Below are 24,693 nucleotides of genomic sequence, written 5' to 3' on the forward strand. Positions count from 1 at the left end.
CTCCCACAGTATACTCCTGAAAAAGCTGGCAGCCCAGAGCTTGGACTGGGGCACTCTGTGCTGGGTTAGGAACTGGTTGGATAGCCGGGCCCAGAGAGTGGTGGTGAATGGTGGTGCACCCAGTTAGCAGCTGATCACTAGTGGTGTCCCCCAGGGATCAGTGTTGGGCCCAGTTCTGTTTAATATCTTTATTGATGATTTAGATGAGGGGATCGAGTCCACCATCAGCAAATTTGCAGATGACACCAAGTTGGGTGAGTGTCGATCAGCTGGAAGGCAGGAAGGCTCTTCAGAGGGACCTGGACAGGCTGGAGAGTTGAGCTGATTCCAACGGGATGAGGTTCAACAAGGCCAAGTGCCGGGTCCTGCACTTTGGCCACAACAACCCCCTGCAGCGCTACAGGCTGGGCACAGAGTGGCTGGAGAGCAGCCAGGCAGAGAAGGACCTGGGAGTTTGGATTGACAGGAAGCTGAACATGAGCCAGCAGTATGCCCAGGTGGCCAAGAAGGCCAATGGCATCCTGGCCTCTATCAGGAACAGTGTGGCCAACAGGACCAGGGAAGTGATTCTTCCCCTGGACTCAGTGCTGGTGAGACCACTCCTTGAGTACTGTGTCCAGTTCTGGGCCCCTCAGTTCAGAAAGGATATTGAGGTACTGGAGCAGGTCCAGAGGAGAGCAACAAGGCTGGTGAAGGGACTTGAGCACAAGTCCTATGAGGAGAGGCTGAGGGAGCTGGGTTTGTTCAGCCTGGAGAAGAGGAGGTTCAGGGGAGACCTCCTCACTCTCTACAACTACCTGAAAGGAGGTTGTAGCCAGGTGGGGGTTGGTCTCTTCTCCCAGGCAGTTATCAGTAAGACAAGGGGGTATGGTCTTAAGCTGTGCCAGGGGAGGTTTGGGTTAGATATTAGGAAGAAATTCTTTACAGAGAGGATATTTAGACATTGGAATGGGCTGCCCAGGGAAATGGTGGATTCTCCATCCCTGGAAGTTTTTAAGATGAGACTGGATGTGGCACTTAGTGCCATGGTCTAGTAACCACGGTGGTAGTGGACCAAGGGTTGGACTTGATGATCTCAGAGGTCCCTTCCAAACCAGCTGATTCTATGATTCAACATCCGCAGCCGTACCCAGCGAGGGGATATCACACCACAGCTTCTATCTAACTCAGGCCCATGGGATTTCTGCCATAAGTCCAAAGGTTACAGTGTGTAGTAGCATAGTAAATGGGTTTAAGGGAGAAATAACATTAAAGTAACAAAACCAAGGTGTTTTCTATAGTTATGCAAAATATTGCTGCTCTGGACCAGAATTTGAGCAGTGTAGTTAAATCAGAGTATTTATCTTTTGCTGTACTTTCTTTCCTGTTGAAAGGTCTTTCTGAATATATTCTAGGTAGCACAATGACTGGAGGGAGAAATGAGAGAGTAAATTCAAAATAGGCTAAAGGAGCCAAAATACATTAAATCACTTTTACTAGCCTGTTCAGATGTGTACCAGCTGTGACCCAGGCAGGAAATCTAGGTGCATATATGCCTGTCTTCAATCACTAAGAAGCATTCTTGTATTAAAATTTTAAAGCTCATAAATGTAACCAATCGTGACATAATTGGTGGTTTTTTTCCCTTATATATTGGATGTTGAGAAGCAAATTACTCTCAAAGGTCCTACTAAGAACAATGTTCCCAGTGGAGCCAAGGGCAGAATTCATCCCTTAATCCACAGAAAAATAGATAGTTCATCTTCGATACTTGCATGAGCATATTTCTTCTTAAAGGAAAAAGCTGTAAGCTTAGTAGAGATAGAGTATATGGATAGTTCACATTTAGAATGCCAGGGCTGCAATTGACTTCTCCCCACACAGAAACCACTGAGATATCAATTGTGGTTAATTGTGGAATCAGGGACTCGTTTTAAAATGAGCTTTTAAGGCAGGTTCGTCTACAAATTTAATTTAATGATATCACTCCTCTCCTCAACCATTTCTAATAGAAGGTTATTAGCTGAAATTACTTTGGATAATTTTGAACTGACTTTTTCTCTGAATTATTATACCACAAAGAAAAAAAAATCTCTTACCTAAAAGTGCATTTTTTCCATGATCATCTGGCAAAAACCGCTTGTCAACAGCGCAGACTAGAATGTGCTCAGGAAGGTTGGGAGATTTGGCTCCTACTAACAGGAAGCCTGCTGGGATATCGATTTGCTCCATGCATAGAGATACTAACCGTAAATCCTTGCCTGCTTGACAAAAACCTATAAAATAAAGCAAAACAAATGATAACTCCTCAAAAGATTTCATTTTCTTCTTTTTATCAGTTAAAAAAGCAAATGGGACTTCACAAATGGATGCTGTAACTGGGAATTTTAATATACCCTTTTCAAGGGAAATAGAGGAAATTCAGATAACATCTCATCAGATCTATTGGCTCAGGGTTTCAGAGACAGCAGATAACATTATTTTAAAGAGATCCTGAACATATACAGGCACAGAAGATATTTAAGTGTCCAAACACTAGTTTACAGCCTTTTCAAGAGAAACAATGCTGTCTTTCTTGCTTGTAACAGGCTGGCATCAACACATAAACATCAGTAAGTAATACAAAGGAATATAAAAATTGATAAAATTCCAGCAAATAAAAGATGAATTCACTGGTTTTACAGATGTACACCATGTTTTCTCTAAGTCTTCAACTAAGTCTCCTGAAGTCTCAGTGGACTGCATGACTTCCAAGTCTCCAGTTAGGTTTTTCCCCACCCAAATACACACATGCACATGAAATAGGGACGTGAGGTTGGTCCTTATGCTTCTAGTCAATGTAGAGCTCAAGTCAGCAACAGACATGGACAAGACCGGGGACCTGAGCAAGCATCTGCTGTTCCACATCCTGCATTTAACAGGTAGCAGGCTGGGTAACACAAAAAACACAGCAAGGCAGCCCAGAGCACTGTCCAGCATCCCAGTGGGGCCCCTGGGAGCTCAGGACTCAGAGTGAGCTGGACAGGGTGAATGGGACAACTTAGTGCAATTGCAGGACTTCTGGAGGTCCAGCTGGTCCAATCTTTTGCTCAAACCAAAATCAACTGCAAAGTTAGATTTTTTTGACTAAGTAATTTACAATAACATTCAAAGACTCTTCCATTAGCTTCAACACTGGACTTACAAGGATCAAAATCACATTCCACTTTTTTGTAAAACTCTATCTTATTAAGTTTATTGAGTAATTTCTACTCTCAAGAAAGGAAAGGACAGGTGTGAGTGAAAGCAACAGTCATGTGACTTCCTCCACAGGAATGGATATGATCACACTAGGCTCTCTAACTTCCCTTAGGCAAAAGTCAATGAAAGTACTACCAAGTTTTATGAAGAACTAGACTCTTTTGTTGTATTCTCCTCCAATTCACACTTCTCCAGCTGCAAGATCAGTGCTACAGTCTGGCCTCACACATCTCCCAGCAGCAGCTGGCAGAATCCCCCCCATGTTGCAGGATATCCAAAGGCATCACACATTTACCCACTGACCACCTCTCTTCTGCTACAACCATAGAAATATCATAATGTAGACAACACATGCATATATCTGCATCAATCAGTATTTCAAAATTAAGGAAATCATAATCACCATAATCAATATTACTGTTAAAAGCAAACACATCAAACTAAATTTGAAATGACTGTAAAATCTATTAAGACTTTGGTCATCAATATATACATTACTTACATTTAATTGAAAATATTATTCATGTACTCCTCACTCAACACAGAAATTTTAAGGGGAAAAAAAAACCCAAACCAAATCACTGGAGAAAGACACTGCCTAAGCATCTGGTAACACAATGTGATCACAGCTTAACCAAGAGCCACCTCACCCATTATTAATACGTATGTCTGCACTGCTCCTGTGCTAAAACTTATAGTTTAAAACTTCTTCAAAAATTATGAAATTCTTTGGTTTTATCACAAAACTGTACCAGGCACAGAGCATGTGCAAAGTGGAAAGCACAAAAACAGGTAGCATGACTCTCTTGGCAAGCAGCAGCTTGCTGAAAACAGGTCCAATACAGGTTCAGTCTTGTGCCTACACCCAGAGTCTGTTGAACCAGTTCTTGACTGAATAGTTTCGTCAATTCTTCAATCAGCTCAGTTCCAGCAGCAGCTCATTTGAGCTGAAAGTTGTCTTGGATTCTCCCCTCACACATGCTTTTTACCAGCCAATGGATTAAAACGAAGCGTCTAAAGTTTTCATGCATGAATCAAAGGATTATAACAATAACTTATCACTAAGAAGTGTTTTAGGGGGAAAGCATTAAACCAGCATATTTAAAGTAAAATTTATTCTTTTCTGATTAGATGCCATTTGATTTTTCTGCATAAATTCTTTTTAAGGTATATTCTTTAAAAACATACTGACCTTGATCAAATAGAAGGCTAGGTACAAGGCTAAATATTATGTAGACTTTTCAATGTAATTTAGAAGAAACTGTTAGAGATAACCTAGGAAAAAAAACTTCATTACATTCAAAATAAAAATTGCTTATTCAAATGTTTATGCCATTTGGGTATTATGTCCAGGATTTTCAAAACTGACCTTAAACTTTTAGGCATTCAGTGAAATCTAAGTAGTTGATGTGCTTAGAAAATACCCTTCTACATCTAGATTTAAAATTGAAACGCACTGCTGACAATGTGGGCAAACAGGAAATCTGTAGATAAGTATTATGAAACAGCAAGTGCAATAACATTTCAAGACAGATTGAAAACTGTGCTTTTATACAATGAGTTTCTAGCTCTGCCTCTACCTAAAAACATTCAGGAAATGCCCAGAAGCACAAACAGTGACCAGTAAGAGGCTTTTGAATGAATTGTTAGCAATAGCAATACTAGGACACCAAAGAAAGCAAGATTTTGGTCGTCAGTGTTGTTATGTGAAAATAGAGACTTGCTTTCAGAAGGACCACACAACAGTGAGAAGTCTGAATATCATATATCATGTAAGCAGCTTAGAGCCTCTTGGAGTGTCCCAAGAGGACACCATTTGTGCCCTCTTTTGATGCCCCAGTGAAGTTAAGCAGTGCCCCACAACATCTGAGATGGAAGCAAAGACTCAGCTATTATCCAGCCTAGAAGCAAAACAACTTCAGCTAGACTTGAACAGCTGCACGTTACCATTCTGCATTGAGTCCTCAGGGGAGAAGCTACAGAAAAACCCTAAGAAAGGCATCACAACATCTTAACAAGTTTACAAGCATTACTCAGTAACATCTTAGCAGTAGCCATTGAAACAAACTGATGTATCTCAGTCTGCTATCATGGAAACAGCAGCTTCTTATCTGAGAGGCTGTAGATCTGAACATATTACATATTTCCCGTCATTTAGGATATGGAGAACTGTACTGTAGAAATGCTGCATCCTACCTAATCTGCAAACAATACCTGAGATTTACCCTCTGCATCATCTTTTACTTTACCCAAAGTGTTCTCAGACTCCTTCCATGCTCCCCTTCCTCCTTGCACAATCTCCTTTGGCATCCTCCTCTGCTTTGCTGTTGGTGACATCTCTGGATCAGAGAGGTATGCATGTGTAGACTGGCTGGCCAGCAGATGCCTCTGTAATGTTCAGACTGTGTGAGAGCTATAATTACTTTTCTGCCGGAGGGGCCTTATATCTGGGGACACTGATGTCATATAACCAGCTCCTGAACTTCACAAATCTTGCTGAAATTCATTACTTTTAGAATCTCTACCTCTCTGCCAGCACCAGCAAAAAGCAGCTACCAACTCAGAGCTCACAGGTGACTGCCAAAACCTTGTTTTCTGAGGGAACGTGACAAGAAACAGGGCTGACACTGAACTCTTTCCTCTGGTTCCCCTTCTGCAGAGGGAAAGGGATCCTGATGGGTGAGCAGTGAGAGACATAGCACAGATAGACCCTCAGAGCCTCCGTGAGCTCTTCTCTTGTTTGGTTAACAGCTGCCACAAGAGAAGCAGGGAGGTCTGCAGAGCTTGGCCAGGTACGGCTGGGGCTTACTTCCATCAGGAGATATGGACAGGATGCAAATCCGCCTCTGTGCAGTAAAAGTCTTGAATTTTCCTTCAAAGACACACAGACAGTACACTTCAAGAACCCTTCATTATCACTCTTTTCCTTGGCTTTTAGGGTTGAAAAGAACTTTTTTAGGTTTCTGCTGCTTTTTGAAACTGGTAGATGAAATTCCACCCAAAACACATTGATTTGGAAGCAAGCAACTGACTGTGGGGAGAGAAAGGGGGGATTAACCCCTCTCTCTGTCTTTTTCTAACTAGCAAGCAACACTGAGGCCTCAACATTATTTACTTTTCTGTTTTGCAAGATTTCACATTGATAGTTAATTATCTGTTAGAAATAACCATTTCCACATTAGGAAAGACAAGACACAGTGCCTCAGCACTAGCAGAACTTTTATTGTCCATTTTTAATGCTTAGAACATGCAAAATCCATTTGCATTTCATAAATATTCGTTTATAATTGTGCTAAATTTCCAAGTCAACAGCACTAACACCTCCAACTCCTAAGAAGATAGAATGGCACTTTAGTGTTGCGTTTACTTGTATATTTTTTACGGACATCCAAGCACAAAGAGGAGAAAAGTCATGAGCCACTAAACCAAAACAGCTTCTCTTTATGAGATTTTTTTATTGACATATAATAGTAAAAAGCAAAAGCCCAAAGCTGAGCTGCTCCATTAAAAAAAATAAATCATCTTCTCACAGGATATCAGCTTTGTTTCAAATGAAGAACAGGCACTGATATTCTGATTAAAGATTTGCAAATACCAAGAGCAGTCACCAAAAAACCACAATCATAATGGCTTTTACAGACATTATCTGCATTTCTTTGAAGGAAAATTCACTAGTTTTTGCTTCTGAGAAGTACATTTGCATTCTCTAACGTCACTTCATATGAAGTAATCCAGTCCCATCTTTCTGAAAATGAAAATGTATCCCTACATCTCTCAACACCCAGAAGTGTTGAAATCTTCTTAAAAATTAAATTTGTATATATGCTCCCTTTCTCTACCATTACAAGACGAGGTTTCCATGTGGGGTTCCATGTCCGTTGTTGCACAGTAATAAAGGGGTATTTGCATAAGGAATTAGCTTCCAAGAATTGCATACGAATTACGGGTCACTGTCACTCGCCATTGTAACCTCACAGTAACTGATCAGGTGTTAAGTACCTGCTTACCTAATTGCTTCTGAAACTACCTTGGCCTTTCTTTAAGCATCAGGTAAATTGAGGATTTACTAACAAAAGGAAGGTGATACTATTTTGCTTCCCACAGCTTGCATAAAATGTTATTCCACAAATTAGAAACAGCTTCTTTTAAAGATACAGCAAGTAAGTGGTTCAGAACAGTTTCTCATATTATTTTGTTGCCTATTTGAGGTATCTGTACGAAAATGAAGAATTATTTTTCTTGAAATCCTATTTTCATGGAAGGTGTAAGTTAGTTATAAAAGTTTGTGTTGAGCAGGAAAAAAATAGTCCCTGAAAATAAGTGAATTCTTTGTATGACTAAAAGTAAGGCAAGTGGCAAATGCAGTTGCTCTTTCCAATGGGCTAAAGAGAATTAAGGGATCTAATACAGCCACCAGCTGAGAAGGATCCTCAAGCAAACTGTCACTTTTGAGGCACTTATTTTTTTAACCCACAAATAAAGACATTGAGTTCTACTTTCTGCACTCATGTGACTGACAAAGCCATCTGAATAACAGAACAAGTCACCACAGAAAATAATATGATGGTTATGGCACACATCCTGAACTCAGGAAAAGCAAACAGCAGAAATACTTTAAAGGAAAAAAAGATTTCACCCCATTTGCGCTAAAAGGTGGGAGATGGGTTTTACGCAACTATGAACTGCAGGTTATAGTACCAATACTTTGCTCTTGGATAAGCAATTAAATACAAGCTTATTTTAAAGTATCCATGCACAGTGAATTCAATTATTATATCAATATTCTTTAATATTTTCATAATATTATTTATCTTTCCAATTAAATAACTGAGATAAGGAACATAAACAATGGCAGTGATCCTGTCTTACATCTCTGGAAGGGCGTATTCCTGCAATGAAAGATGAGCTATCAGATTAATATCTTGCTGAGATATAGTCTGCAGTGTCAATGTTTGGGAACCTGTGTGTTTCCAAGCACTTATATAAAACTGTTCTAACAGATCACTAGTAGTATTTGGAAAAAAATGTATACAAAAACATTGCTTTCTTAAATCAGGTCCTTGACAACACTGAAGAGCAAGGCAGATTTTGTAAATTCAGAATGGTAACCTTAACAATGAATAAAGAACAATCCTGAAATTCTGGAGTAGTAACACAGGAAACTTTCTTCTAGAGTGCTTTGATCATAAAAGACTGATAGATAAAAATCAAAACATAGAAGTCCCTCTGGAAGGTCAGATTTTTCCAGGACATGCTAAAAAGCTTAATATTACATATATATGTAGTTGAGCACATATTAATGTAACTGGGCATAATGTTGTGACATGCAATATGCAGCCACAGGAGAGAAGTCTGCACTGCCATGAGAGCTGAGGACCTCCTTGCAGTGCCCCGTCAGAAAGAGCAGCTGAACAAAACAATCCTGAGCAGAGGTGGCAAGGGTACTACTCTGCTCTGCACAGGAGATTTTGTAGATTTGACTGATACTTGCCCTCAAATGAGAACAGCTTTCTAGGAATACATAATTTCATACTTTCTCCTTCTCTCTCCCCTCCAAAAATGTCAAAGAATTACCATTGATAAGTTCTTACTTCGATCACTGCATATAAGCATACACTTCAGCAAGGTACAAAACCATTTTACAAATTACAACTTCTGATGTACTCTGCACAAGGAATTCCATGATTTAGGGAATAAAATGTCAAGAAGGGCTTTTGGACCTGGTGGGAACAGATGCTCATTTTCAAGTGTCTGAAGGGAGCAGAGGGATGTTTTTATGAGAAACACATCTAATAAATACAACTAGATATTCCTTCTATGGGGAAGTTAAATCTTCAGAATAGAACAATTATAGGATAAGATGAACTGATTACATCAATTTTACTTTGTTCAAGTAGGTATATGACTCTTTCTTTAACAATTTAAAACAAAAAAAAAATAGTACTGTGAACAATTTTGCTCATCTTGAGCAACAATCAGGTCAGCTCAAGGTAAGCAAGCAATGGCCAACAGGCATATGGGGAAGACAAAACAGACAAGCTTCCACTACCAACCCCTCTTATCACCTTGGCAGCACAAAGTACAGCAAGGTTTTTCTCCATTTTCTTTTTCCAAACTCTTCCTTCTGCCCATGGAAGTAACTAAATCCAGCTTTGCCAATGTTTCTGAGAATAATTTAGGCATAGATTGAGAACCAGCCATACTGACACCAACTTAGGTAACCTCTTTGAGGACAGTAAACCAACAATAACCATAGAAAGTAAAGGGCTTTCAGAAACTAATGAAGGGCCACAGCCAGTCCTAGACACTGCTTTCAAATAACAAAGTACACTTTATGTCCTGAAAGAAGTCCTTCTAATCCATATCCCGTCAGATTTAAGGCTTTGACTCTAAACTGTATTTTCAGACCTTCTAGTCTAAGAGTTTCTGACTGTAGAGAGTGCACATTATAATTAGAATTAGTTGTAAAGATCGTACAATAAAAAGAAGGATACCAACCATCAGTAGTGCAAGACCCTTCCGGGGCAGGTTTTTGCGAATATGGGATTGGTGGACTACTTGAATCTGACATGTCTTCATCCTCTTCTTCATCTTCCATTTCATTAACAGTTTGGTTGGTAGAAAAGTCCAGGTTTCCATTTTGTGAATAGCGATGTACTAACTCTTTATCCAACTCCTCCACCTTTGGCTTCACATCTGAAGAAGAAAAATAAAAAAAGAATAAAAGCTAGGAAAAAAATAAAAAATTAAACTTTTCAACAGTACTTGCATTTATCTCCTTCTAAGATAACCAACATGCCGTTTTTTCTCCTTAATGATGCCCCAGATTCAGATTTTGTGTCACAAATTGAACTTTCGTGCAGTTTTGGCTTTTTCTTTTTTTTTTCTTTCTTTTTTAAAAAAAAAAAAACCCAAACCAAAACACATCCCACCCTTTTCACACAGAGAAAAACAACTGAAATGTGCCATACTTTCATGGTTACCTTCCGGCAAGAAAGGAGGTTGGTCAGGATCCAGGTATAGCTGTGAGAAGATTGGTCGGGGGACAACGCTGCTACATCTCAGAGAAGCTTCTATGGAGTTATGAAGAGCTTCTTCAAAACGGGCAGATTTTAGTTGCCCTGCATATGAATTCCCCATGATCTAAAAACACAGAGGAAACAGCTGATAAGGGGATGGGAAAGTGTATACACAATTCACAAATGAAGAATGAGGTCTTACTATCTTCCATCATGTCAGTGATATAAAGTTTGCAAGAGAATATCTAACTAGTCTTACATATCCATATTTCTCTCTCAACCTCTCCTTCTGTTCCAATAAGCTTTTAGCACATTTCCAACACACTGCTCGGTGTCTTTTCATACCTGGCCTCTCAACAGCCTCAGGAACTCGCCTGGTATAAAAATTATTGGAGGGTGGATAAAATCATTATTATCGGGGTTTTTTAGGGTATTCAGAGTAGGATACAGAGGGGCACAATAACACACACACACACAAAATTTTAAAAATCAAGTTGGGCTTCATCACTAGTCAAACAGTATGTTTACATGATTTTACTTGTCAGTATGCCACCATTTGTAGAGAAGCAATACACAGAGACATCCAATAACTTGAATTTTTGATCTTGTTAATATTAACTGAAATTATGTGGAAGGTCAGTCTCTGTCCTTTCAGAGTCTTCACCTCTTGTCTTCAGTATAACACTATGATTTACATGTAGTCTGATCCATCAAAGGACCTAGTCATACTCTGACAACAAAGGATGTAAGTAAAAAAAGAGAAATAAATAACTTCTAAACCATATGCAACAAATACAGTGAAATGTCTTTATTTTAAATTATGGTTTACACTAGTATAGTGATAGCAATCTCCTAAATATCTGCTTTAATGATTAATATTTCTGCTTATATCAATGATGAATTTATGAACTTCATTAAATATTCAAGCCCAAACAGATCATTTCTTCTCCTTGGATGACATTACACAGCCCACTGACTACTGTATTTGTGCACCCAGCACTAGGATGCAGACTCATAAATGTAAACATTTAGTAACAGGATAGTCATGGAAGGTTTTAAAATGAACTAAGAGAGACTCACTGAAACCTGAAATTTTCCAGTTTATTAGGTTATTATACCACATGACATTTGTTCCAAAGAACAGCAATCTAACATTTTTCAATATTCTGAATACAAAACCGTACTATCTGAGAAATTTATTTCAACAAAGTTTTTCCCAGCTAAATCAATAGATAGAAAAGTACAAAGCCTTATAACATTATCTTTGTACTTCCCTTCACTAGATGTCACCTAGCCCTGACCAGGAAGAGACCTTGGCCAAGAAGATAAGCTGGCATTTTGAATACCTACAGCTCCACTTCTGCTTTATCACTCAGTTGCTCAAGGTCCTCAGGGCCACCTGGAAAAGGGCAATAATTATGACAGCCACTTCCAGCAGCATTTGAGGTCTGCTGGTATAGACAAATATATTGTTATTCTACATATTCTAAATATTGTCTATTCTACATAGACACAAAACAAATCTAAGTCCTCACTTCTAATCTGGAAGAGAGGCTCAGCTCCCTGTTCAGTCAGAGACTTCATGCAACTTCGGGAAAATAATTCCCTATCTCTCACTTAGACTGGTTTTTAATAAATTTTACGGCAATTGCAATTCCCTAACCCAACCAGAGACAATACAAGATAAACACAATTTCTTAACATGACACATTCTGCCATTTCAGCAATAAAGTACTTAAGAAAGATTACTTAAGAAAAGTAGATTCCCTTTTTTCTTCTATAAATTTTCGCTAAATTTGGAAATAGTAGGGACTGTGTACAAACGCACAATTACAGAGTGAGGTAGGTAAGAGTTATGCTGAAGCAGCATTAAGGCTGCAGTACACTAAAGCCTGTCAGATGCCTCTGAACAAAGAATTGATAAAAATCAGCTAAGGGACTGAAATCCTGATTTGACTGAAATCAGTGATACTTCCGTAAATGCCAGTGAAATCATGACAATCTATTATATCAATAAATTTCATGCCATAAAATCTCATTTCTGTGCCATTTATGTCAGTTGTGATGTGCTTAAGTTAATGTACTCAAATGAAAATACTTTAGTTAACATACCATAATAAAAATTAATCAATCTTTAAGAATCAGAATTTCCACAGCATATCATCTGCCTGCAGTCTGTTCATCCTCCATGTTTTCTACAAGCTACATGTTGTGTACAATCCATGACAACAATTTTCATTCTGACAGGAAACTATTAATAAAACATAGGATGCACACAGCACAAAGGCTGGTGAGCCAAGACTATTTAATTTGCCTCCCTGGAATCTATACAAGGAGATTTGCCTGTGGATGGGGATTGTCGCAGATTTACCTGAGAAAGCTGGTTAATATCACTGGAGGATGTTTCTAGCTTGCCATGAGAAAACAAGATTGTAGGTGGAAACGCCAAGTAAAGAAAAGCTCAAGAACCACAACTTGTGTGAGCACTTGTCCCTGCAGCATGGAAGCGGAGCAGGAGGAAGGCTTGTCGGGGATATGCTTGTGCAAGATGGGGCAGGCAGAGTGCAGAGGGCAGAGTGGTCCCGGGTCCTGCTGTGTGGCTGAGGAAGCTGGGAGCCCTGGAGAACAGCATGGGGCAGCTGATTTCCTAACACCGCCTGAGGCCATTAGGGCAGCTGGCCTCATTTGGAGTTCAAGGGAGCTGGGGAGCGGGGGAGAGTAGGGGGCTCTCCTTCTGCAGGGGAGAGGAGGTGGCAGGACCCTCCAACGGTGAGCTACTGCCTGGTTCAGGTAGTGCCACGTTGACCGAGCCTCCCCAAAAGCCAGGAGCACCAATTCAAGGTAGTAACACTTTAGTGTTTCTGCTTTTGATTCTATCCCTAAATGCCTGGTGCAACTAGAAAGTGCTTGAGTCTCCTCAGTTTCCTCCTCCCAGTGCAAACGGGAGGCAGCTCCCAGTGAGCACACCTCAGCAGCAGCAGGGGAGATAGCAGAGCAGAATATGTTTTAAACATGTTCAAATGTGCTTGAGGAGGCAGCAAAGAGTCTGGAGGAAAAATAAATTGGGGGAATTTGAAGGGAGAGGAAAAATCCATTTCTATTATTAAGACATATATCTGCCATATCTACATTTAAATGTGACCAAACGGAATTATTTAACACAGCTAAATTAATGCTCATTGTTAAAAGTTATCCAAATAATTCGTCTATCCAACATTCCTATATGAGGTCGTTTAGTAAAAATAAAACAAATAAACCAACCCCTGCTGCTTTCTAGAGTGAAATTAAGGAAAGTTTTTCTTAAAATTCTTCACATCTGGTGCATCAGTGAGCTTGGGAGGATGTGAGACATTCCATGGTTGAATGTGGTTGAGACAATCTGATGCAGTGTCTGAGAGAAAACAGAGGTGGACTTGACTCAGCATCTCCTCCTCGATCTCACACGCCTGTTTTTATGCTATCAGCACTGACACATCAGTGCTCACCCTCATGTCCACTGTCCTATACCCAGCAATAGTGCACCAAACTATGCTGGAGCCTACCTTCATGCACTGAGAGATTTCTAATGGGCAGGAGGTTTGATATGAGGGTTAATAATTTTTTCCATATCTACATGTGGACTAACTGCAGCTAGCTCAGCACAGAGCTGGTTAGATTCCCAGCAATGAGCAATCTGCACATCTGTAATACCATATTCCAACCCTCCCTTTTTTTTCCACCTGCACAACTGGAAAGATACCAGTGTAATTCTTAAGTTGCCTACTTCTCTTGGCAACCTTTTGAGGTCTGTTTTGGATTGAACTCCACAGAATCTTAGTATACGGAAAGTATGTATGTATTTAGCTTCTATACCTTCTCCTTCCCCATCACCATAACAAGGAAGGAAGTTCAAGTTGTGAATGGCCACTCTCAGGCTTCCCCTCGACCTCACCAAATTTGTCACTCCATACAGACAATTTTTATTTCATTTCCTTAAAACTTACTATGGAGATTAGAAGACACTATTAAAACAGAGTAATTTCAGAATTAAATCTACAGTAGAACATAAAATAACAATAGGAGAATTTCCTAAAATTTAGATCACCTGCACCTCCAGGCTCTATCACAACTCAGGGTACTTCTCTGCAATGATTCAGATACTAAGGCATCCCGATTACCTCCCAACACATCTCCACTACTGCTATGCTTCTTCAAAGATAATTTCCCAATCCCACTTCAAGTCTTCTTTGCAGTGGCCCATCACTGAACTAGAGGATTAACTGTGAGATTTGCTAGAGTGAGAGCTGCCTTACAACAGAGCTGGAAGGCAGCCCTCACATCTCAGTCTGTCTCCTTACAAAGATACATGAACAAGGCAATCGTGAAATTCCTCCAACCTGACCACAAATAAAAAAGTATCCATGCTATAGCTTTTAATAAAAAACTAATATGGGCATTCTCTATGGAAAGCAAAACTATGATTACCATGAGCCTCCATCAAAGCAGACAGAAATGGAAGTAACAAAAGAAAAATTTCAACTGTGCATCACTTAACTGTGCAGTGAAGGACTCAGGGAAATTCTGATCATTTTTTCCAACCCAGAAGCTGAACTTACAAGAAAACCTTGTCAATTCAAGCAAATAATCTTGTTCCATATGGTCATCCAGGTTCCAAAAGACCTACGCAGAAACATGACACAGGATACTCAAGAAGAACCAGAGCCTAGGTCCAGCAGACTGGTACAGTAAACACTATCCACTTCTAATTAAGAAAATAGGTGACTATGGTCATTTACATACATACCAAACAAAAAAAAGGAACCCGTGAAAAGCAGATTGTTACTCAGTAACTCTTTGGAGCCAGAACTACACACCGAGTTGAATGCTCTGCTAGTAAAAATATAATCAGATCATTTAGTACACCAGATACCACATATTTGGCCTCCAGGTGGGTCATGACCCCAGAGACTTTAAAGGAGAGGAACTGAACTGGAGGATGAGGGAGGGGGTGAGTGTTGTTGTTATGGCTTAAAGCAATTTCACAATTACCTGATAGTGAATGATGAATCTGATGCAAACACCCTCCATTAAGTCAGCTCTATCAAGTCCTTACTTCGTGTTTAACCTAATAATGTAATTGTGTCCTCCAAAAAACATAATCTGGCTTCTGATCGGGCCTAACCCCACAGGAAAGTTTCTCTTCAAAGGAAAAGAAAGCAAGTTCCTTAACAAAGGCTCTGCTGGGCCCAGCACAGCTTCTGTATCTGAAAGGGTTATCTCAGGCAAAGAGAGACCGGGCATCTCTTTGCACTGTAGAATTGTTTGGAAAGTGGTTCCTTCAGGTACAACTAACATTTTTGATTGTTCACATCATTCTCATTCAGTTTCTGGTAGTATTATTTTTCCCATTAGAGCATCACTAGGATGTATCATGAACATGCATGTAGCAGAAAGGATGTCAATTAATAATGACAAAAATAAATGTATGCACTAGTTGCAAGTGTAGACTTCAAAGTCAGAAGTCCATGTACAGCATTAACTGTAACATTCAGTGGGGAAGACCTATGTGTGAGTCAATACAAGACTGCAAGGTGGAGTAGTCTCCTTAACAGGTCCATTATCTCACAACCTTTGTAAGATCCCTTCCTCCCCCCCAGTCCTTTCAAGATCCTGAGATTCTTGGATAGGTATATTTACACTCAACTTTAAAAGAGCTTACAATCTTATCTTGCAAGTGACAAATAACTCATTCACAACATCTTTCAAGAAAAATGAATTAGTAGTTTGCATTGACTCTATTTACAGTGCAGTTTCCTTTCATTTTTATTTTTCATTTTATTTTGAAGAAAATATTGTTAGCATCCAATACGATTTAGAATCTCCTCTTTCAGTCAGATGTTGCCACTGCTATGTCAGAGGAATGGGAAAGATCAAGAACACCTATTTTTTCCTGACAAGGTTCTTCCTCTTACTGTTCAATAGTATCTGTACTTGGAGTATTACATCAGGTTATCTGGAATTTGGACAATTTTCTTGGACAGAGACAGACAAATGCATACAAAACAGAGCTACATGCAGGATGGTGGAACAGGGCAGCTGTTTACCCACAATATGAAACAGAAAGCAAATCAAAAGTGGTGTTAACATGGAGGCTGCTATGCTCTTATTGCTCCATCCCTTTCACACCAAGACTATTCCCACAGTCCTCAGGCACAGCTCACAAAACAATAAACATAATAGAGGTAAAATTAATGCCTGAATACAAGATGGTGTTACTAAGTTGAACTTATATTAATATAGCTATCAATTTTGAATCACCCCCAAATACTACAAAAATTAAGTCTGATTACATTTTTAAAAAATCAGTGATCTAGGAGTTTTTAGCTTTGCAGAATAAACCAGCAGTGATCACAGAATCATAGAGTCATAGAATCACAAAATATATTGAGAGATGCAATGGTATAAAAGTCACTACAAGTTAAGCTCAAGTTTTACAAAATGGCAGCTCAATATTTTTAAGTTACAAAGTCAGCACTTGTGTTTATTGCCTAACATAGTGCATATTCCTTCATCTTCCAATTGTTCTGATAATACCCTCCCAGAATCTTTACCTGTGATCTTTTTCGAAGCCTGAGGTTTTAAAACGCTATTTTAGAGTTAAGTCTGTATAGTTAGAATCAAACTACACAAATCTAAAACCTAAAAGTCAGCTCTTCTTATCCCCAAAATGGAGCTCGAAGTCATTTGACAAGATTGCTGCACATGAGGCTTTATGAGAAGAACTGTAAAGACCTTGCTTTACTTTTTTCCGGTTATGGCTCTCACTCAGAAAAAAAGATTCCAAGTATGTTGAACTCTTATGGAACAGTGTAGTCTGTGCAATGGGGAAGCTCAACTCATTCCTCTAGCGAGGACTGAGATGATTTAAGATTAAGCATGTGCCAAACTTCATTTGATGCCATTTCCTCAGAAAACAGATGCAACAAGCAGATGAAAGAAAACGTGTGACCTCACTACTTCATGTATGCAAACTCACCTACATTGACTACACAATACATAAAAATTATAGAGAACTAGTTTCTCTATAATAATCTATGAATAAATGATGCTATGCTAGAAGCATTTAAAGTAATATATGCCTGCCTGGATATGGCGAACTACATGAAAAAAATACTATAAAGAGACTGGAACATTAATGGAGCAAAACTGTAGTTGATACCATTTGATGTGGACTTGAAAAAAGGAATGTTTTCTGATGACTATTTTAAATGCACAGCTCGTTTTCATGGGCAAAGGCTGACTTATGCAAATTAGCATTTGTGTGTAAAAAGGCACTATATGTTCTGTCACCAGTAACATGCACCCATACATTAATACTATCTCTTTTACACTCTCATTCACTCACCCACATCTGTTCACACAACCCTCCCCTCCATCCCAAGCTTTTGTGAATATAATGTTTACCTAATTATTCCTCCTCTGCCTTCCTACTATGGATAAAGGAACTTAATTAGAAACCATAAATAAACCATATTTTGTATTTATATTATTAAAAAATATATATCCTTTTTAGTTTTCTCCAATTGCATCCCCTACTGTTATCATCAAAATGTCAAAGATACAGGGTTGTAGACAATGACAAGAAGTAACTGTCTGACCATAAAGGCTATGAAAGAGTAGAAGCCTTAATAAAAATTGAATTGCCAGTAACACAAAAAGAAATGTTCATTAGTATATAACTAAGAATGAGAAGATTATATAGTGAAGTACAAGCCTTACATGTATAGGTCTATATCCTTCATGATATAAAAGCTTTCAGGAGTTAATTATGTGGATCTAGCCTATTCCGACTGCACAAAAAAATCACTAAGGAGCACTGTTAAAAATCTCAGGCTGCTTCCTTAAAACATGCATGCTCATACATAGCTTTCTCCACTTACATTCTCTGCCCTAAATCAATATGACTATTCACCACATTATTAATGTCAGTGCAATACAACCAAATCAGTAATGGTGCTTAATCCTAGCTGTAGGGTCAAGGCATATTTTAACTGTGTCATTTTGATTTTGCACTTAGTTGTTCTTCTAACAACTTAGCATGTTAGCACAGACAGGTAGAGTTATGTGTTTGAACCACCTCTGCGCCCAGCAAGATCAGAGAGCAGATCCTCCTGGAAACAGGCACATGGAAAATAAGGAGGTGACCAGTGACCACCAACATGGCTTCACTTAGGACAAATTGTGCCTGAAAATTTGGTTACCTTCTACATTGGTACAAAGTAACACTACAATGGGGTTACCATGGTGGAAAGGGATGTCATCCAAAGGGACCTCAACAGGCTTGAGAGGTGATTCCATGCAAACCTCATGACATTGAACAAGGCCAAGTGTAAGTTCCTGCACATGGATTGGGGCAAACCCAGGCATAAACACAGGGTGGGTGAAGAATGGATTGAAGGTGCCCACAAGGAGAAGCATCTGGAAATTTTCATGGACAAGAAGCTCAACGTGACCCAGTCATGTGTGCTCACAGCCCAGAAAGCCAACTGTATCCTGGGCTGCATCAAAAGAAGCGCAGTCTGCAGGTCGAAGGAGGTGATCCTGCCCTTCTCCTTTACCCTTGTGAGACCCCACCTGGAGAACTGTGTCCAGTTCTGGAGCCCCTAACATAGGAAAGATATGGACCTTGTGGATCAAGTCCAGAGGAGGTCTATGAAGAAGATCAGAGGCCTGAAGCACTTCTACTGTGAGAAAAGACAGAGAGTTGAAGCTGTTCATTCTGGAGAAGGCTCAAGGCAGACCTCCAGCACCCTAAAGGGGCCTAGAAGAAAGCTGGAGAGGGACTTTTACAAGGATATGAAGTGATAAAACAAGGAGTGGCTTTAAATTGAAAGAGGATAGAGTTAGATTAGACATTAGGAAGAAATTCTTCACTATGAAGGTAGTGAGGCACTGAAACAGGTTGCTCGGACAAGCTGTGGATGCCCCATTCCTGAAAATGCTCAAGGCCAGGCTGGATGGGGCTCTGAGCAACCTGTTCTAGTGTAATGTGTCCCTGCCCAAGGTAGGAGGGCTGGAACTATGTGATCTTTAAGGTCTCTTTCAACCCAATCCATTCTGTGATTCCATGAATTCATTCAGCTATCATTCTTAATGACACAAAAGATAAAATTAATGTAGTATATAAGCAATTAACATGATAACATAAGCCCAAAGCAGTTTCCCAAATGATATATTCAAAATTGGTAACTGTTACCAAAACCAACATATTTTTATTGAAACTGTACTATTTTTATATAATTTTCATACATAAGTGTACAGTCATTCACTGACAACACACACTCTGTTAATACACAGATCTTACTGTAAGTTGTTAGCTAACAATTATATTACCAATTAAAACAAATTATTCAGAAGTATTAGAGACAAAATCTATTTATGTAGTTTACAATAATCTATAAAGTAAACTATATCATCTTGGATGCATCAGTTAATTTAAAGCTTTGTTTTCAATGGAGATTTAAAGTTTCTTTCAATGGAACACTGTTTAATATTACACCATTAAAAAAAATAATTTCTATGACTGGGAAGCTCAGTGAATAGTCTTATTATATCTTTCTAAATATGAAACACAAGTCCATATTTGTCAACCATTTTAATGCTGGTAATTATCCCTGATTGCTGTTATGAATTATTTGTTGGATTTTTTTGTTTGTTTCCTGAGGGGTTGCTTTTATCTTGAGAAAGTGACAGGGAAAGTTATCAATGTTTCAAAAGAGTCATATAATGCCATAAAAAGGAGCATTAATAATGGCATCTCAATTGGCACTGCTCATGAAAAAGAGAGGGATGATGACCTATTAAGCGTATGTGGTCTGGGTACGTAGAAGATGAGCACTTCACCTACAATCCCAAGCACACTTTGAATGCTTTCTCAATTAATTTTCTGACCAAATCTTCAACACGACTGGACTAACGAAGGCCACCATATGAAGCTAATGATATTAATTTCCAACCACTGAGTCTGCTCAACTTCTTTGTGTTCATTTTTTTCCCTGCAAATTCTCTCTAACCGCTTCTCCTGTAGTTCCTTCAGAACTCAGTACTGTAAGTACATATCCACCTGCCTGGTGTTGTCTTCAATAGGACTGTGGATTAGGACTGTGCATTATGGCTTAGCAAACCATGGGCCACTAGGGTGCAAAAGCTTAAGTTTTAAACATCATAGCTTATGCTATTTATTTATTGTAGGCACAAGCTACCATTTATATAGGAATTTATGCTTGACATTTTTAAAGTTTTTTAACCAAGGTGACGCTATTAGATAGGAAAGCAGCAAAAAATTCACTACTAAGATACAGAAAATAGAAGCTAAAATGTAATCCATTCTGACACATCTCAACATCAGACTGTAAAGTAGAGCATTAACAAGAAAATTCTTAATAAAGATCATCCTAGGTATCTATGTCTGCAATAAAGGTGTTTTCCCCATGTTCTTCTCTTTTAAAGTTTTCTCATGTGAAAGTGCTACTAAATAAAAGAGGCAAAGAAATTTTTATTGCAAGTAACATAAATGAATTCCTATTAATTTTGCAGAGATGTTACTTGTTCTGAAAACCCTCAACTCAAAGCATGTACTAACTGACACTAATAAAAATAAATCTTTTTGAATAACAGGCATAATGGTAATACAGATTATATTAGCCCTTAAAACTTTCCAAACAAAGATGACCCAATTCTTCAGGAATATCCACTTAGTATTTTCTTTTTTCACAGTATTCATCTTATCTGGTGCATGTTCTGGTTTTTGACAGCCATAATAGGGCAAAAATGAAACACTGGAGTAAAACTTTGTTAACTTCAACCTTTTATTTTGCTACAAGTAATTTTTTCCCCACCCCGAAGCTGGCAGAGTTGGAGGTGTACCATGGCAGTTCTTCAAATATGCAACCTGAAAGTAACTTCAGGGCTACCAATTCAGAAAAAAAGAAAAAAAATGGTCTCTGCAGCCAGAGCACATCCATGATTCTGTATAAAGGATAACACCCTGCATCCAAATGCCTCATACATGTCATTTCCCTCATCTGTAAAGTGCATAGTCCTGCCAAAAGCACCATCAAGTTTTGTTCCTCTCCCTCTGCAGGAAGATTATTAAACAAATCCCTAACACAGATTTCTAGATTGAAAAATAAAATTAAATCAAGGTGAAATAAAGTCAGTCTTAAGTAATCAAACTAGCCTTCACTAATGCACTTGGATGGAAGGTTAGGTAAGTTGTTTGTTCCTCACATTCTCTGAAAAATTACTGTTTTCCTCCCTAGAGCCCTGTCTGAAAACAAGGAAAGCCTGAAAGATAATTCTCCTTCAGTTTACGAGGCTTGGAAACCATCATCCCTAAAAAGGAACCAGTAAAGGTGGAAACGAGACTCATTTCTTTTGCAGAGGGTTGTGTCAAAATGTCTATCAAGTCTACTCAGAGCACATTCCTGCTCAGCTCTTCCAAAAACACCATCTTCAAATAAGTCAAAATGATCATGTTTCTGCTCTTTTGAACTCTAAATATGTTTTAGAAAGGAACAAACAAGTATTTTGTTATCTGAAGCTTCCATTTAGTCTCTAGATAGAGAGGCATATCTAACACTGTTCTTCTGCAGTCACTTTTAGCCCATGATCCAGTGACAAGAAAAGAAACCAACCTAGCAAAGCCAGCTGCTTTCATGGCCATTTCCATGCAAAAAGCAAAGCAGTGTACAAACCCTGCACTGGTCAAAACCATAACTATCAGCTTAAACCTACAATAATGTCAATTTAATACAATTCGGACATTTTTTGCAACTTCTCTACTGCTGAGAAACAGTATCTAAATTGCTCATAGAATTTCTACTTGAAAAACCAATGAACTTCTCATACACAATTTTAGTGGAAATGAACTTCCAAGAGTGGAGTGCTTTACAGAGTTCTTTTTTTTCCACAACATGTGTTTGTCATGTGTCAAAGCTGACTCTACTTTCTCCCCTCCCCAGAATACCACAAATTCTTCTATAAAATAAACAAAGCTCTGCCCAGAATCTCTGAAATTACCAGAGGCAACCCTGTTTGAGATCAAAGATGCACATCATTACTGGGCCTTCTGCAACATCCCAGATTTTAGTTAAGATGAAATTTGCAAGAAATGGGCAATCAACAGAACAAAACTGGAACATCATATTCAAGGATATATCTAAAAAGAAGAGTTTTGACATTCAAACTACCTTTTCTAGATACTTAGGAATCTTAAAACATATTTGTGGGATAAATGGCCACAAAAGACATTTTTATAATGCCATTTACGTCAAAAAAAGAGCCCCACCTTTATCTTTACTCCAAACAAATGCAAAAATTCAAAATTACATACTATTAACACTTAATAGGAGAAGAAAGTAATTTTCTATTTCTAATGCTTATATTCTGCTGTGATGGAACTCATCAGCCACCAAGAAAAATTGTGTATGGGGGTTTTGATCGTAAGGGGGTTATGATCATAAAATACTTGACTTCTTGTAGACATTATATGTGCTTCTCTACTTTCTTTTCTCCTAAAAGTATTAATGTTGTTTACAGGCTGAACTTAATTTACCTGCAACATAAACATGCTAGCAGAGGCAATCCTGATTCCCAAAGCTGCTATTGTGGTTTAATGAGTTAGCAACACAAAAAATTCACAGGTTCTATGCGTTCTTGACAGCATGCATATAAAACTTCCAGTAAATCCTGATACTCAAGAAACTAGGGCTCAAAATATTTCTCTGTGACTGTTGCCACAGCAGGTTATAAATTTTATGCATAAAGCTGTCACTATGGGCTACAATCCACTTGAAAGAAAAAAAAAACAACCAAACACCAGATAAATAAACACTTTATAGATACAGAATATTTTTTTTCTGGTAAATGAGTAAAAAAAATCTTAAAAACCCATATAAATTAATTTTACATACTTTGAGTAGTTAAATTCTGGAGTTGCAAATAAAATTAAGCATTATAGCACAATATGTACTTATCTAAACAGTTTTATTGGACAGTTTACTTTATATAGTCCTTAAATTTATATAGATATATATGTAAAATATGATAGTCATTATCTACAGGGATAAAGTTGAAAATAGACTCAAAGAGGCATCTCATTGAATTTCGATAGCAAATGCCAGTCCAACCTCATTGATAAGTATATCACCTTAATCTTTTCTTCATTTGTTATTGCCTTATTGCACAAGCATGAAGCTGAAGCCTAGAAAGTCAAAGTTATGGCCTGACCTTCCATCTCTATCCTATCTGGCTGCTCCCTTGTGTACCCCTCAAACACACATGCTATCATTTCCTGATGAGTTTAGAAGGGGTTATCAGGAGAATTTCAAGACATGTGTCAGTTTTGTAGTAACCTGAATGCTATACAAACATCTTCTCTGTTTAATAGGCGATTTGTATTTTAGTAGGTTTATCCATTCCCAACTTTATTTGTTTAAAGGTGCCTTAACCTTGATGTAAATCAATGCCAAGCATCTGTTAGAGTACTTCTGAAGAGTTTAAAAATTAAGCTCAACAAGGAGCTATATTTTGCAAGCAGGTTTCTTTCAAAAATAAACAAAACCAACTTGTCAACTTCTTTGCTCCTTTTCCTCCACCCCTTGAAAATTATACAATTTTTTCTTTTTCACTCTTATTATAGAGTCCTTTTAAAGATCACGATGAAACACCGGGTTAGTTACTATAAAAACGCCACCACTGCTGGCTCCCAAGCACCTTTTTCTTCCTAATACAACAATGAGTGTTTGCGTAAGACAGTAAGGCCAAAGACTCGGAGGCCCCAGGCTGTGCCTTGCAGCAACCCCCCCTTTCAAAGGAAAACAAAAAGCACTGAACCTTTTCTGCCACATGCCCAGTCCTTCCCCCACCAACTCTGTGGTGAAGACAGCCATTATTACATTTCCTTGCGGGTTATTTACAAGGTCTTGGCTCTGACATTGATTTCTTATCTGTTTCTATGACAAATGTTAAGTGTTAATAAGCTGTCCTTTTAAAGAAAGATAATGCTAAGCAAATTATAGGAATTAATTACCCCAAACCTATTATTTTCTGGTTTTTTGGTTTGGTTTTTTGTTTGTGGTTTTTTTTTTTTTGTGAGCACTGAAACAAGAACAGCAAAAATTACTCAAGACCGGAAAAACACACACTTTTTTTTTAACAATTACTAAGTATCAGCAGATTAAAGGTTACAATTTGAGCCAGGCAATACTCTGAAAATCTAAAGGAAATTTATCAGGGAATATAGAATAACTGGGCAGGTGCAGCTCCCTAAGGAGCAGCTTTTTAAACCATAAGCGAAGATTTTACTTTTTCAAATATTTTGCTCATGGTATAAATTTTAGGATAAAAGGTAAAAGCTCAGAAATCTTTTCAGAGCCATTAAAATGATAAACATTTGAGATTCCCAAAGTACACT

The 24,693-nt window shown here is 38.4% G+C and overlaps 1 protein-coding gene across 11 annotated transcripts in view; it reads right to left on the reverse strand.

Annotated features, from left to right (window-relative positions):
• GREB1L (GREB1 like retinoic acid receptor coactivator) overlaps positions 1 to 24,693 on the reverse strand; it is a 137,519-nt gene that overhangs the window by 53,194 nt on the left and 59,632 nt on the right. For 8 of the 11 annotated variants that reach the window (XM_027675395.1, XM_027675377.1, XM_027675456.1 and 5 more), the window contains 3 exons: positions 10,191 to 10,362; positions 9,718 to 9,915; positions 2,079 to 2,255 (listed from right to left, as the gene is read on the reverse strand). In XM_027675395.1, coding sequence (XP_027531196.1) covers positions 2,079 to 2,255; positions 9,718 to 9,915; positions 10,191 to 10,359 — 544 coding nt within the window. In that variant the 5' untranslated portion in view covers positions 10,360 to 10,362. The remainder of the gene's footprint in view (positions 1 to 2,078; positions 2,256 to 9,717; positions 9,916 to 10,190; positions 10,363 to 24,693) is intronic. The other 3 variants (XM_027675414.1, XM_027675464.1, XM_027675438.1) reach the window with 1 other exon arrangement.

Source organism: Neopelma chrysocephalum, unplaced genomic scaffold, assembly GCF_003984885.1.
Source record: "Neopelma chrysocephalum unplaced genomic scaffold, ASM398488v2 Primary Assembly neopelma1_22, whole genome shotgun sequence".
Lineage (NCBI taxonomy): Eukaryota > Metazoa > Chordata > Aves > Passeriformes > Pipridae > Neopelma > Neopelma chrysocephalum.